General features: G+C 43.0%; 1 protein-coding gene across 5 annotated transcripts in view; it reads left to right on the top strand.

Annotated features, from left to right (window-relative positions):
• erbin (erbb2 interacting protein) overlaps positions 1 to 13,056 on the top strand; it is a 313,059-nt gene that overhangs the window by 241,515 nt on the left and 58,488 nt on the right. For all 5 annotated transcript variants that reach the window (XM_041185895.1, XM_041185894.1, XM_041185891.1 and 2 more), the window contains exons 14-15: positions 266 to 365; positions 9,455 to 9,576. In XM_041185895.1, the coding sequence (XP_041041829.1) occupies positions 266 to 365; positions 9,455 to 9,576 (222 nt within the window). The remainder of the gene's footprint in view (positions 1 to 265; positions 366 to 9,454; positions 9,577 to 13,056) is intronic.

Genomic DNA, 13,056 nt, shown 5'->3' with positions numbered 1-13,056 from the left:
TGTGGTTCACTCTTAAATGCCCTCTGAACAAGGGCAATTAGAGATGGCCAATAAATGCTGGCCTTGTGAGCGACGCCCACATCCCATGAATGAATAAACAAAAAACCTGCAACCAAGTAGCCAGCTCTCTGAGCTCTCAGTGGGCAAGCTGTGTGAAGTACCCAAGGGCTGTTACCCGTGAAATGTTGAATTGTATAATTGTCTTTGAGGAGGAACACGAGGAGGTAAATGCACTAAAAACTAATATTTAGCCTTTGTTTTGCAGTCTAAACCACTTATTCCTCTTCAGAAAGAGGTGGATCCAGATACGCAGAAACAAGTGCTCACAAACTACATGTTCCCGCAGCAACCTAGGACAGAAGATGGTAAGTTTCAGTAAAACTTTGGGCAATCCCTGTTAATGTCACAAACAGTTTCAAGTCTTATTTCAGACTGCTGCTTCTAAAACAAATTTTCATCCCACTTCTCACCATTGCTCTGGCACTGTCTGGTAAATTCTCCAGGCGGACACTATATATGTGACCCTTTACAGTGGGTTTCAGCAGGTTAGTCATTGTCTGTCTCAGTCCATCTCTCTCATAGCGTCCTACAGTGTAGAAGGGGCCATTCAGCTGAATTCCTGTGTTGGTCCTTTGGTAGAGCTTTTCAATTAGTCCCATTTGCCTGCCCTTCCCATTCCTAAAATGACAATTCCCTGCAAGTATTCTATTTAATTTTCTTCTGAAATTTAGTACTGATTCTGCTTTCATCATGCATTTGAAATCATCATAACTTGCTGCATTAAAAAAAAGTTTCCGCATGCCACCTCTTGTTCTTTTGTCAATCACCTTCAATCTACCGAATGTCCTCCACTTACTGACCTTTCTGTCACTGGAAACAGCTTCTCCTTATTTATTCCCTCAAAACAATTCACGATTTTAAGCATCTCCAACAGATTTCCTTTTAAGCATCTCTATTTCAGGAAGAACAATCCCAGCCTCTCTGGCCTTTTTATATTTATTCGTGCGATGTGGCTATCAGTGGCAGGGCCCACATTCACTGCATGCACGTCTTTAGTTACCCTGGAGAAGGTGGAGATCAGATTCTGTTAAGCTTTCTTTTATTTCACAAGTTTTTTTTATTCATTCACAAGATGTGAGCTTCGCTGGCTGGGCCAACATTTATTGACCATCCTCAGTTGCCCTTGAGAAGCTGGTGGTGAGCTGCCTTCTTGAACCGCTGCAGTCCATGTGGTGCAGGTACACCCACACAGTGCTGTTAGGGAGAGAGTTCCAGTATTTTGACCCAGCAACAATGAAGGAATGGCGATATATTTCCAAGTCAGGATGGTGATGTGACCTGGAGGGGGCCTTCCAGGTGATGGTGTTCCCATCTATCTGCTACCCTTGTTCTTCTAAATGGTAGTGGTCATGGGTTTGGAAGATGCTTTCTAAGGAGCTTTGGTGAATTAGTTTAAGCTCCTCCCAACAGCACTAGCAAACCCACTCACAAGGATGTTAGTCCTGCTCTGGTTCATATGTAGACCATCCCACTTGTACAGGTCCCACCTTCCCCAGAAACGGTCCCAGTGATCCAGGAATCTGAAACCCTCCCTCCTGCACCAACTCTTAAGCCATGTATTCATCTGTGCTATTCTCCTATTTCTGACCTCACTAGCACATGGCACTGGGAGTAATCCAGAGGTTACAACTTGAGAGGTCTTGCTTTTTAGTCTACTGCCTAACTCCCTGAATTATTGATGCAAGACCTCATCCCTCTTTCTACCTATGTCATTGCTACCAACATGTACCATGACCCCTGCCTTATCACCCTCTCCCTTCAGGATGCCCTGCAGCCATTCAGTGACATCCTTGACCCTGGCAGCAGGGAGGCGACACACCATCCTGGAGTCATGTTGACGGCCAAAGTGGCACCTGTCTCTTTCCCTGACTATAGAATCCCCTATTACTATTGCTCTTCCTCTCATCCTCCCCTCCTGTACAGACAGGCTGCCTGTGGTGCCAGAAGCTTGGCTCTGTCTGCACTCCATGGAGGAACCAGCTCCTCATCAGCCTCTAGCAGGACCCCTGAACTACCTGCCTGTCTCTCTTGGACTGCCTGGTAGTCACCCATTCCCTTCCTTTCTCAAGTCCTTTCAGCTGCGGTGTGACCACCTTTTTAAACGTTCTATCCGCGATGTTCTCAAACTCGCGGATTGCTGCACAGTGTCCCCAGCCGCTGTTCCAGCTCTGAAACCTGAGCTCCCAGGAGCTGTAGCTGGACACACTTCCTGCACACATGCTGGTCCTGGGCACTGGAAATGTTCCCGGGACCAGCATTTGTGCATACCTGGGCAATTTTCCACCTAGCTGGTTAGATGCATGTGTTGTAGTAAGGGACGTGCCAAGTTCTGGAGCACAAATCTTCAGTACTATTTGAATTTTGTCAGGCCCCAAAACCTTTGCAGTGTCCAGTGCCTTCAGCCATTTCTTGATATCACATGCAGCGAATTGAATTGGCTGAAGACTGGCATCTGCATTGCTGGGGACCTCGAAGGAGTCAGAGATGGACCATTCACTCGGCACTTCTGGCTGAAGATTGTAGCAAATGCTTTTGCCTTATCTTTTGCACTGATATGCTGGGCTCCCTCAGTGAGTTGTTTAATTGTCCACCACCATTCATGACTGGATGTGGCAGGACTGCAGAGCTTAGATCTGATCATTGGTTGTGGGATCACTTAGCTCTGTCTGTCACTTGCTGCTTATGCTGTTTGGCATGCAAGTAGTCTTGTGTTATAGCTTCGCCAGGTTGACACCTCATTTTTAGGTATGCCTGATTCTGCTCCTGGCATGCCTCCTACACTCTTCATTGTATCAGGGTTAATCCCTTGGCTGGATGGTAATGGTAGAGTGGGTGTATGCTGAGCCATGAGGTTAAGGTTGTGTTCAGTGTAATTCTGCTGCTACTGATGGCCCACAGTGCGTCTTGAGTTGCTAGATTTGTTCAAAATCTATCTCATTTAGTACAGTGATAGTGCCACACAACATGTTGGAGGGTATCCTCAATGTGAAGGCGGGAATATCTCCACAGACTGTGTGGTGGCCACGCCTACTGATAATGTCATGGACAGATGCAGCTGCAGCAGGCAGGTTGGTGAAGATGAGGTCAAGTATGTTTTTCCCCTCTGGTTGATTCCCTCACCACCTGCCACAAGCCCAGTCTAGCAGCTATGTCATTTAGAACTGGGCCAGCTCGGTCAGTCGTGGTGCTACCGAGCCACTCTTGGTGATGAACATTGAAGTCCCCCACCCAGAATACATTCTGCGCCTTTGCCACCCTCAGTGCTTCCTCCAAGTAGTGTTAACATGGAGGAGCACTGATTCATCAGCTGAGGGAAGGTGGTACATGATAATCAGCAGGAGGTTTCCTTGCCCATGTTTGAACTGATTCCCTGAGACTCCATGGCATCTGGAGTCGATGTTAAGGACTCTCAGTGCAACTCACTCCCGACTGTATACCACTGTGCTGCCACCTCTGCTGGGTCTGTCCTGCCAGTGGGACAGGACATACCCAGGGATGGTGTTGGTGGTGTCTGGGACATTATCTGTAAGATATGATTCTGTGAGGATGACTATGGCATGCTGTTGCTTGACTAGACTGAGACAGCTCTCCCAATTTTGGCACAATCCCCCAGATGTTAGTCAGGAGGACTTTGCAAGGTAGACAGGGCTGAGTTTGCTGTTGTCATTTCTGGTGCCTAGGGGTCGATACCGGGTGGTCCGCTTGGCTTCTTTCCTTTTTTTTTGAGACTTTGTAGCGGTTCAATACAACTGAGTGGCTTGCTCGGCCATTTCAAAGGGAATTTAAGAGCCACCCACATTGCTGTGGGTCTGGAATCATATGTAGGCCAGACCAGGTAAGGACGACAGATTTCCTTCTGTAAAGGGCATTAGTGACCCAGGTGGGTTTTTACAACAATTGGCCATGGTTTCATGGTCATCATTTGACTTTTAATTCCAGATTTTTATTGAGTTCAAATTCCACTATGGCAGATGGTAGGATTCGAACACTGGTCCCCAGAGCATTACCTTTGGTCTCTGGATTACTAGTCCAGTGAATGCCACTATGCCATCGCTTGTGAGTGTCACTGGCTAGACCATCATTTGCCCATCCCCAATTGCCCTTAGAAGGTGGTGTTGAGCTGTGGCTTTGAACTGTTGCAGTAGGTACACCCACAGTGCTGTTAGGAAAGCAGCTCCAGGATTTTGACCCAGTGACAATGAACGAATGGCGATATAGTTTCAGGTCAGGATGGTATGTTGCTTGGAGGGGAATTTGCAGGTGGTGTTGTTCTCTTGCACCTGTTGCCCTTATTCTTCTAGATGGCCAAGGTTCTGGATTTGGAAGGTGCTGTCAAAGGAGCCTTTGTGAGTTGCTGCAGTGTATCATTTAGATAGTATACACTGCTGCCACTGTGCGTCACTGGTGGAGGGAGTGAATGTTGAAGACAGTGGGGTGCTGATTAAGTGGGCTATGCTTTGCTCTGGAAGATGTTTAGCTTCTTGAGTGTTGTTGGAGCTGCACTCATCCAGACAAGTAGAGAGTATTCTATCACACTCCTGACTTGTGCCTTGTAGATGGTGGACAAGCTTTGGGGTGTCGGAGGCTGAGCTACTCGTTGCAGAATTCTCGACCTCTGACCTGCTATTTATATGGCTATTCCAGTTCAGTTTCTGGTTAATGGTAACCCCCAGATAATGGAAGGTCCAGTGATGGTGATGCCATTGAATGTCAAGGGGAGATTCTCACTTGCTGGAGATGGCCATTGCTGGCACTTGTGTGGCATGAATGTTACTTGCCACTTATCAGCCTAAGCCTGAATGTTGTCCAGGTCTTGCTGCATTTGGGCACAGACTGCTTCAGTACCTGAGGAATCGGTGCTGAACATTGTGCAATCATCAGTGAACATCCAGCTTCTGACATTGTGAAAAAGGGTTGTTCACTGATGAAGCAACTAAAAATGGTTGGGCCAAAAACATTGCCCTAAGGAACTCCTGCGGCGACACCCTGGAGCTGAGATGATTGACCTTCAACAACCACAACTATCTTGCTTTGTGCTAGGTATGACTCCAGTCAGTGGAGCATTTTCACATTGGCTGCAGTTTTGCTAAGGCTCCTTGATGCCACACTTGGTCAAATGCTGCCTTGATATCAAGAGCAATCACTCTCACCTAACCCCTTGAGTTTGACACTTTTGCCCATGTCCGGATCAAGGCCATAATGAGGTCAGGAACTAAGTGGCCCTGGTGGAACCCAAACTAAGCAGGTTATTACTGTTTAACCAAGGGTCCTTTGACAGCACCTTCCAAACCCACAACCACTACTATCTATAAGGACAAGGGCAGCAGATAGGTGGGAACATCACCACTTAGCAGTTCCCCTCCAAGTCACTCGCCATCCTGACTTGGAAATATATTGCCATTCCTTCACTGTTGCTGGGTCAAATCCTGGAACTCCCTAACAGCACTGTGGGTGTACCTACACCACATGGACTGCAGCAGTTCAAGAAGGCAGCTCACCACCACCTTCTCAAGGGAAGTTAAGGATTGGTAATACTGGCCCAGCCAACGAAGGCCACATCCAGTTTCTACTGCCACCTCGTTGGAGTCAAGTAAATTGATGCAGATTGAGAATGGAACCTAGCACTCTGATTTTTATAGCTCACCTGCCTAACTGAGTGACTGAGCCATTTGTGACCTAAGCAAACAAATGAATTTGTTATGGGCATTTATTACCCAAGTTACCATATAGAATAGATTTTGGTTCAATGTTATCTCATGAACGCTAACATACAGAATGTAGAGAGTAAAGAATACAAACATAATGTAGTGAATAGCCTCATTGATTCTTTGAATACTCTAGATGTAATGCATTTTGACAGGTGGGATGGGGAGAGGTGGTATAGACTCTGTCATAATTCTAAAGGCTGTAGGAGCAGAGGAACCTGGAGGTGCATGTACATTGATCTTTGGAGGTGACAGGACATTGAGAGAGTGGTTAGCAAAGCTTATGGGATCTTGGCTTCATTAATAGAGACATTGAGTACAAAAGCAGGGAGGTTATGCTGAACTTATATTAATTTCTTGCTGGCCCCCAATGAGAATATTGCATCCAATTCTGGTGGCCACACTTGAGGGAAATGTGAAGATCCTTGAGAGGGTGCAGAGGGGTTCCAGGGATGATGGGGGATTTTGTTACAAGGTTGGTTTGGATAGGCTGGGGTTCTTCTCCTTGGAGCAAAGGCAATTGAGGGTAGATTTGATAGAGGTGTACAAGCTTATGACAGGCTTAGGTCAGGCAGGCAAGGCAAAACTGTTCCCATTAACTGATGGTACAAGGGGACACAGAGTTTGGGCAAGAAATGCAGGGGAATGTGAGAAAAATTGTCTTCATGCATTGAATGGTAATGTCCTGGAACCCGCTGCCCACAAGGGTGGTAGAAGCAGGAACAACTGATGGTTTCAAAAGGAAATTCTTTGGGAACTTGAAGGAAGAAAACTTGCAGGGCTGCATGGAAAGAGCGGTGGAATTGGACTGACTGGGTCCCTCCATGGTGAGTTATCATGGAATCAATGGCTGAATGCCTCCTTCTCTGCCATAAATGGCTGACTCTGATTTTCAAGACCATGTTGTCACAGAAGTTCAATTTTTTTTATTCATTCACACGATGAGTTTCACTAGCTGAGCCAGCATTTATTGCCCATCTGTAGTTGCCTTTGAGAAAGTGGTGATGAGCCACCTTCCTGAACCACTGCAGTCCATGTGGTGTAGGTATACCCACAGTGCTGTTAGGAAAGGAGTTCCAGGATTCTTGACCCAGCAACAGTGAAGGAACGGCGATATATTTCCAAGTCAGGATGGTGAGTGACTTGGAGGAGAGCTTCCAGGTGGTGGTATTCCCATCTATCTGCTGCCTTTGTCCTTCTTGATGGTATTGGTTGTGGGTTTGGACGGCACTGTTGAAGGAGCCTTGTTGAATTCCTGCAGTGCATCTTGTAGATGGTACACACTGCTGTCATTGTGCGTCGGTGGTGGAGGGAGTGAATGTTTGTGGACGTGGCGCTAATCAAGTGGGCTGCTTTGTCCTGGACAGAGTCCAGCTTTTTGAGTGTTGTGGGAGCTGCACTCATCCGGGCAAGTGGGTAGTATTCCATCACACTCCTGATTTGTGCCTTGCAGATGATGGACAGGCTTTGTGGAATCAGGGGGTGAGTTACTTGTTGCAGGATTTCTGGCCTCTGACCTACTCTTGTAGCCACAGTGTTTATATGGTGAGTCCAGTTCAGCTTCTGGTCAATGATAACCCCCCAGGATGTTGATAGTGGGGTAATCAGTAATGGTAATGCCATTGAATGTCAAGGGGCGATGGTTAGATTCTCCCTTGTTGGAGATGGCCATTGCCCAGCACTTGTGTGGTGCGAATGTTACATGCCACTTGTCAGCCCAAGCCTGGATATTGTCCAGGCCTTGCTGCATTTGGACATGGACTGCTTCAGTATCTGAGGAGTCACAAATGATGCTGAACAATGTGCAATCATCAGCGAACATCCCCACTTCTGACCTTATGATGGAAGGATGGTCATTGATGAAGCAGTTAAAGATGGTTGGGCCAAGGACACTAACCTGAGGAACTTCTGCAGTGATGTCCTGGAGCTGAGATGACTGACCTCCAACAACCACAACCATCTTCCTTTGTGCTAGGTATGATTCCAACAAGCAGAGTTTTCCCCCGATTCCCATTGACTCCAGTTTTGCTAGGGCTCCTTGATGCCACACTCAGTCAAATGCAGCCTTGATGTCAAGGGCAGTCACTCACCTCACCTCACCTTATAATGCATTATTCCTATCCCTGACTAAAGTTCTAACCTGATTAGATACAGAATAAAATTACCTTTTATTCTGTTCCATTTATTCTAGAAAGAAGACTGCACATTTCCCTTATTCACACCAGCCATCTTTGTGGCATGTGTGTTAACTGGCAATTTGTATTAAATTGGACCCTGGAGACCTACTGGTACATTGGGTTACACAATAAGCTTTTTCCTCTGACTTGGCTGTTGCTATACATTACTTGATGCTTAAAAATAAATGAAGCGCAAGGAATGGGAAAGATTCCATATATCTCCACTAAGATCCCTTACCTCTGACCACAAAGAAAACTTAAAATAATTTATGAACACCTATTAACACAGCCCAAACTCATTTCATATGAAGCTTGTAGTAAAGAAGCTTGGGTGCCAAAGCTGAAAGATAATGTGTTAATCCATTGCAGATGTTAAAATATTATGTGGGGTTACATATCACATTGCAGAGAGAGCCTTTTCAAGCCTCCCTCTAAGCTCCAGGACTGTTTGACTAATGCTTTTCACTTTTGAAAAGCATGTTAAAATCCCAAAGGCACTTGATGCAGAAATAAGTACCTCCACAAAAATCATCTTTACATTTCATAAAAGTAATGTTGCATTGTTACAACAGCTCCTATGGTAGAATTTGGGTGACAGCCAATTAGTGCTAATTTCATTGTACTTCAATCAACTTTTCTTTTTGAAGGGGATTTCTTAGGTTTTGTATAAAAGTCAGTTTGCAGATTTGAAGAGTTTTCAGCTGATGAAAAACAAAGAAGTGCAACACTTAATTCTGTTTACTAATATTTAAATTATTAAAACAGTTTAGCTCAATGCTATGTACCATTCGTATTAATGATTTCGATTAAAAGACAGAATAATGTATCAAAGTTTGCTGATGATACCAAACTAGGTGGAAGGGTAAGCTGTGGGGAGGACACCAAGAAGCTGCAAAAAGATAGAGACAGGTTAAGTGAGGGGGCAACAAGATGGCAAATGGAGTATAATGTAGGGAAGTGTGAAGTAATTCACTTTGGTCTTAAGAATAGAAAAGCAAAATTTTTTTAAAAGGTGTGAAACTTGTAAATGTTGATATTCAAAGAGACTTGGGTGTGCTTGTATGAGGAATGCAGAAAGTTTGGATGCAGATGTGGTAAGTAATGGGAAGGCAAATAGCATGTTGGCCTTTATTGCAAGAGGATTGGAGTACAAGAATAAAGAAGTCTTGCTGAAATTATACAGGGTTTTGGAGAGACCACATCTGGAGTACAGTGTGCAGTTTTGGTTTCTACATTTAAGAGAGGATATACTTGCATTGGAGGCAGTAAAGTGAAGGCTCACTAGATTGGTCCCTTGAATGAGGGGGTTGTCCTCTGAGGATAGGCTAACTAATTTGGGCTTGTATACTCTGGAGTTTAGAAAAATGAAAGGTGATCTCATTGAAACCTACAACATTCTGCTTTGCTCGAGGTGGACTCTTTGTTTAAACTGATAGTTATGTGTTCCAGCAAAAATGTACAGTTTACTATAAAGGATTTCTAATGGGAAACTGCATTCTGTTGCTTTATTAGTGTTGTTTATCTCGGATAATGAAAGTTTCAATCCTTCGCTGTGGGAAGAACAAAGGAAGCAGCGTGCTCAAGTGGCTTTTGAATGTGATGAGGACAAGGATGAAAGAGAGGCACCACCAAGGGTGAGTTCAATAACTAGTCAAATTGATGGCACTTTAAAGTCATATATAACATTAGGTGTTCAAAATTTTTAGCTTTTTCACGTTAACCTTAACCACATTGATAGCACACTTTCAGAACCGGAAGATCCTGGACTTGAGCCCAAGGTCAGGGCCTGAATACATTACCAACACTCTCGTACAATACTGAGGGAGCACTGCATTGTCATAGATGGAACATTAAAACAGGGTCTTCTCTACTTGTTCCATGTGTTTAAATGGATGTCAAATAGAGTTTATTAAATAGTTAATGTCACTTTTTAAAATACAGAGAATTTGCCCTAGGCAACCAATGCCACGTGAAAGCAGATTGGTCATTGTCCTCATTGCTGCTTGCAGGATTTGGGTGGCAGAGAATTGTTGCTGCGTTTGGTTACAAAAGACATTGCATGCCAAACTATTAATTATATAAAGTATTTTGAGATGCCATGTCCCAGGTGCTATGCAAATGCGAATATTTTGCTGAACTGAATTGTGGATATTGACTGCAAAGTCAATGATGTGTGTGTTAGTGCTCACTTCAATTAGTTAGCAGTCAGAAACCCTGAGTCATTCATACTAACTTTTCAAACTTTGATAAAAGGAAATAATTATTTTGCTCCCATTAAAATTTTTAATTGAATAATTTTTTTGCCTTTTGCAAAATCTAATATTGCTGTCATTGTGACAAGTGCTTTTAAAAAGGGAGGGTTGACATCAATATCATTTAAATACCAGGAAAAAAATATTGAGCAATAGAGTGCTGTCACTTGAACTCTGGAGCATGACATTATGAATTGGGAGACTTAGCTTAGCACCTTGCTGTACAGAGAAAGGAGCATTGCAACAGACATTGTTTTCAGGCTGCCATTTGCAGTTGGCAGGGTGGTGGGTAGGTGGGGGAGGAGTGGGCACCAGGATAGACAATAGCAATAGCTTACCTTAAACATTCAAGTTACATTTTACATTTATTCATTCCTTAGATGTCAAAGTATTTTGCTTGGAGTTAAAGTAACAAGACTTTATTTTTTTAACCAATACTTAAAGCATGGAAAAGTAATATGATTACTCTTGTGAAATTTATTTTAAAAGTGATCAATAAGAGGGAAAAAGTCCTGAAAGCTTTCAGTCCAAGTAATACTAGATGAACTTGCATGATAACTTAGGGCCTAACTTTGTGTTAGCTGGTAAATGCCCAGTTGTGGATAAGCATTGTTTTGAAAGCTGTGTTTTGATTAAAAAAAAATTAAATTCATTTCCTATTGTATTTAAAATTGTTTATTGGGATAAATTTGCTCAAGAGATTGACAAGTAAGCAATAACTTATAATTAGTGGAAGAACGCAGTTCCCTTTTTTGCGCAATGTGCTCTTTCTACTCAGTGACTCATCAGTTACTTCCTATGTGATTTAGAGCTGCTGAGCCTACAAGAACTATAGCATCACCATGTGGACACATTTATTGTTGTAACAAATCCATGACAAGAATACTGCCAAAGCTCTGTACTTTACAGCCCCTACTGTTATGCTTTAGAAATAATTATTTTGAAAATGCAGCCTGATGTCTGGAACATAGCTTGTGTGGAAACCATTAATTCAGAAAGAGGTCCTTTAGTTCCCCTATGGATAACATTTGACTGCCATTATACTGAAAAATGTTCATGCTGCGTGCACATTTGCAATTTTCCTAATCCTTTCTGAAAAAAGTAACATTATTGAGAATGGTGTTTACCACACAATATTTCGCAAAACAAAAACGTTGGAAACACTGGTAATTTTCTCTGAGCACGACTCTAATTATTTAATGCTCCAGCTGACAAACCTGATCCCTATTTTAAATTTGTCTTCTTTTATCTGCATCTCTGGTTACTTTAAGCATTGGTTGTACTTGAATGTCTACTTGTACCTTCTCAAATGAGTCTTGTACAGAAATGAACTAGTGTTCAACTGAGAATTTTGGAACGCAAACAAACTAAAACTGTGCAGTTCTTAGACTGAACTTTCAACAATTGTATGTAGTTTTGGTTACCAAGACATAAGGAGAATAGTTAAGCTCTAGGCATGTTGCATCCGTGAGATTGCAAATAATTGAGTTATGAGGAAAAATGGGGCTCAATAACTTTGAAGGTAAACAACGTATAGGAAACCTTATAGAGGAATACAAGTTAATAAAAGGTTGCAGTGATGTTACTCTGAATAACAGTTATCCATAATAGTGGCAGAAATTTGTTAAGGGAGAATTTAGAGAAGGAAAAATTAATGATGTCAATGCCCTACACTGCTTTACAGCCAATTATATATTTCTAAAATGTAGTCACTTGCAGGTAATTATGGCAGTCAAGTTCCCACAAGCTGCAATGAGATAAATTACCAGATCTGTTTTGGGTGGTCATAGAATCGTCCACTCAGAATAATACAGTACAGAATGAGATTACTTAGCCCGTTGCTAAGAACTGCCCAATTAATCCCAGTCCTCTTCTCTTTGCCCATGGCCCTAGAATCATAGAATGATATAGCAAAGCAGGAGCCATTTGGCCCATTGAGTTTGTGCTGGCTTGTTGGTAGAGCCACCCAATTAATCCCACTTCCCTGTTGTTTCCTCATGACCCCATGCTTCATTTCCAGTAAATTATTTATCCAGTTCTCTTTTAAAGGCTACAATTGAATCTGCTTCCACACACACTTTCAGGCAGTGCATTCCAGATCACAGCAACATGAAAAAGAATCCTTGTTATTTCTGGTTCTTTTGCTAATCACTTTAAATTTGTGTCCTTTCTCTGATTATAACACTTCTGTCACTGGAAACGGTCCTTCCTTTATTTACTATATTCAAAACTATTTATAATATTGGACACATCTGTCAAATCTCCTGAACCTTCTCTGCCGGAAGGAGAACAACCCCAGCTTCTCCAGTCTCTCCACATAACTGAAGTCCCCCATTCCACATATCATTCTAGTAAATCCCTTCTGTGCCCTCTGATGCCTTGTCAGTCTTCATGAAGTATGGTTCCCTGAACGGAACATACTAAACTAGCTGAGACCTAATCAGTAGTTTTTTAAAAGTTTAACATAATGTCCTGTATTTGTGCTCTATTCCTCGATTACCATAAATATTGGATATTAAGTGGGTGAGGGGAGAGAGAGGAGGCAGAACCCAGGGGAGTTATTGAATTGTTGGAAAAGGGGTCAAGAGCTGTCACCAAATACAACAAACATAGAGCTATTTGAAACAAAGCTACAACAGCAATTGTATTTATTTAGCATCTTTAACATAATAAAATATCCCGAGGTGCTTCACATGAGCATTATCAACTAGATCATCATAGACCTAGTTTTAGTGGAAAGGGAAAAAATGGTGTCCTGTTTGGAAGTATATGATGCCAGGCCTTGCAAATGATTTAAAAAATTTTGCCAGGTGATTCCTTGATGTGCTTGAGAACAGTTCCAGAGGTGTGTAACAGGCAACA

Source organism: Carcharodon carcharias, chromosome 4 (assembly GCF_017639515.1).
Source record: "Carcharodon carcharias isolate sCarCar2 chromosome 4, sCarCar2.pri, whole genome shotgun sequence".
NCBI lineage: Eukaryota > Metazoa > Chordata > Chondrichthyes > Lamniformes > Lamnidae > Carcharodon > Carcharodon carcharias.
Note: the sequence above shows the minus strand (reverse complement) of the source record. Positions and strands in the feature narration are given on the sequence as shown.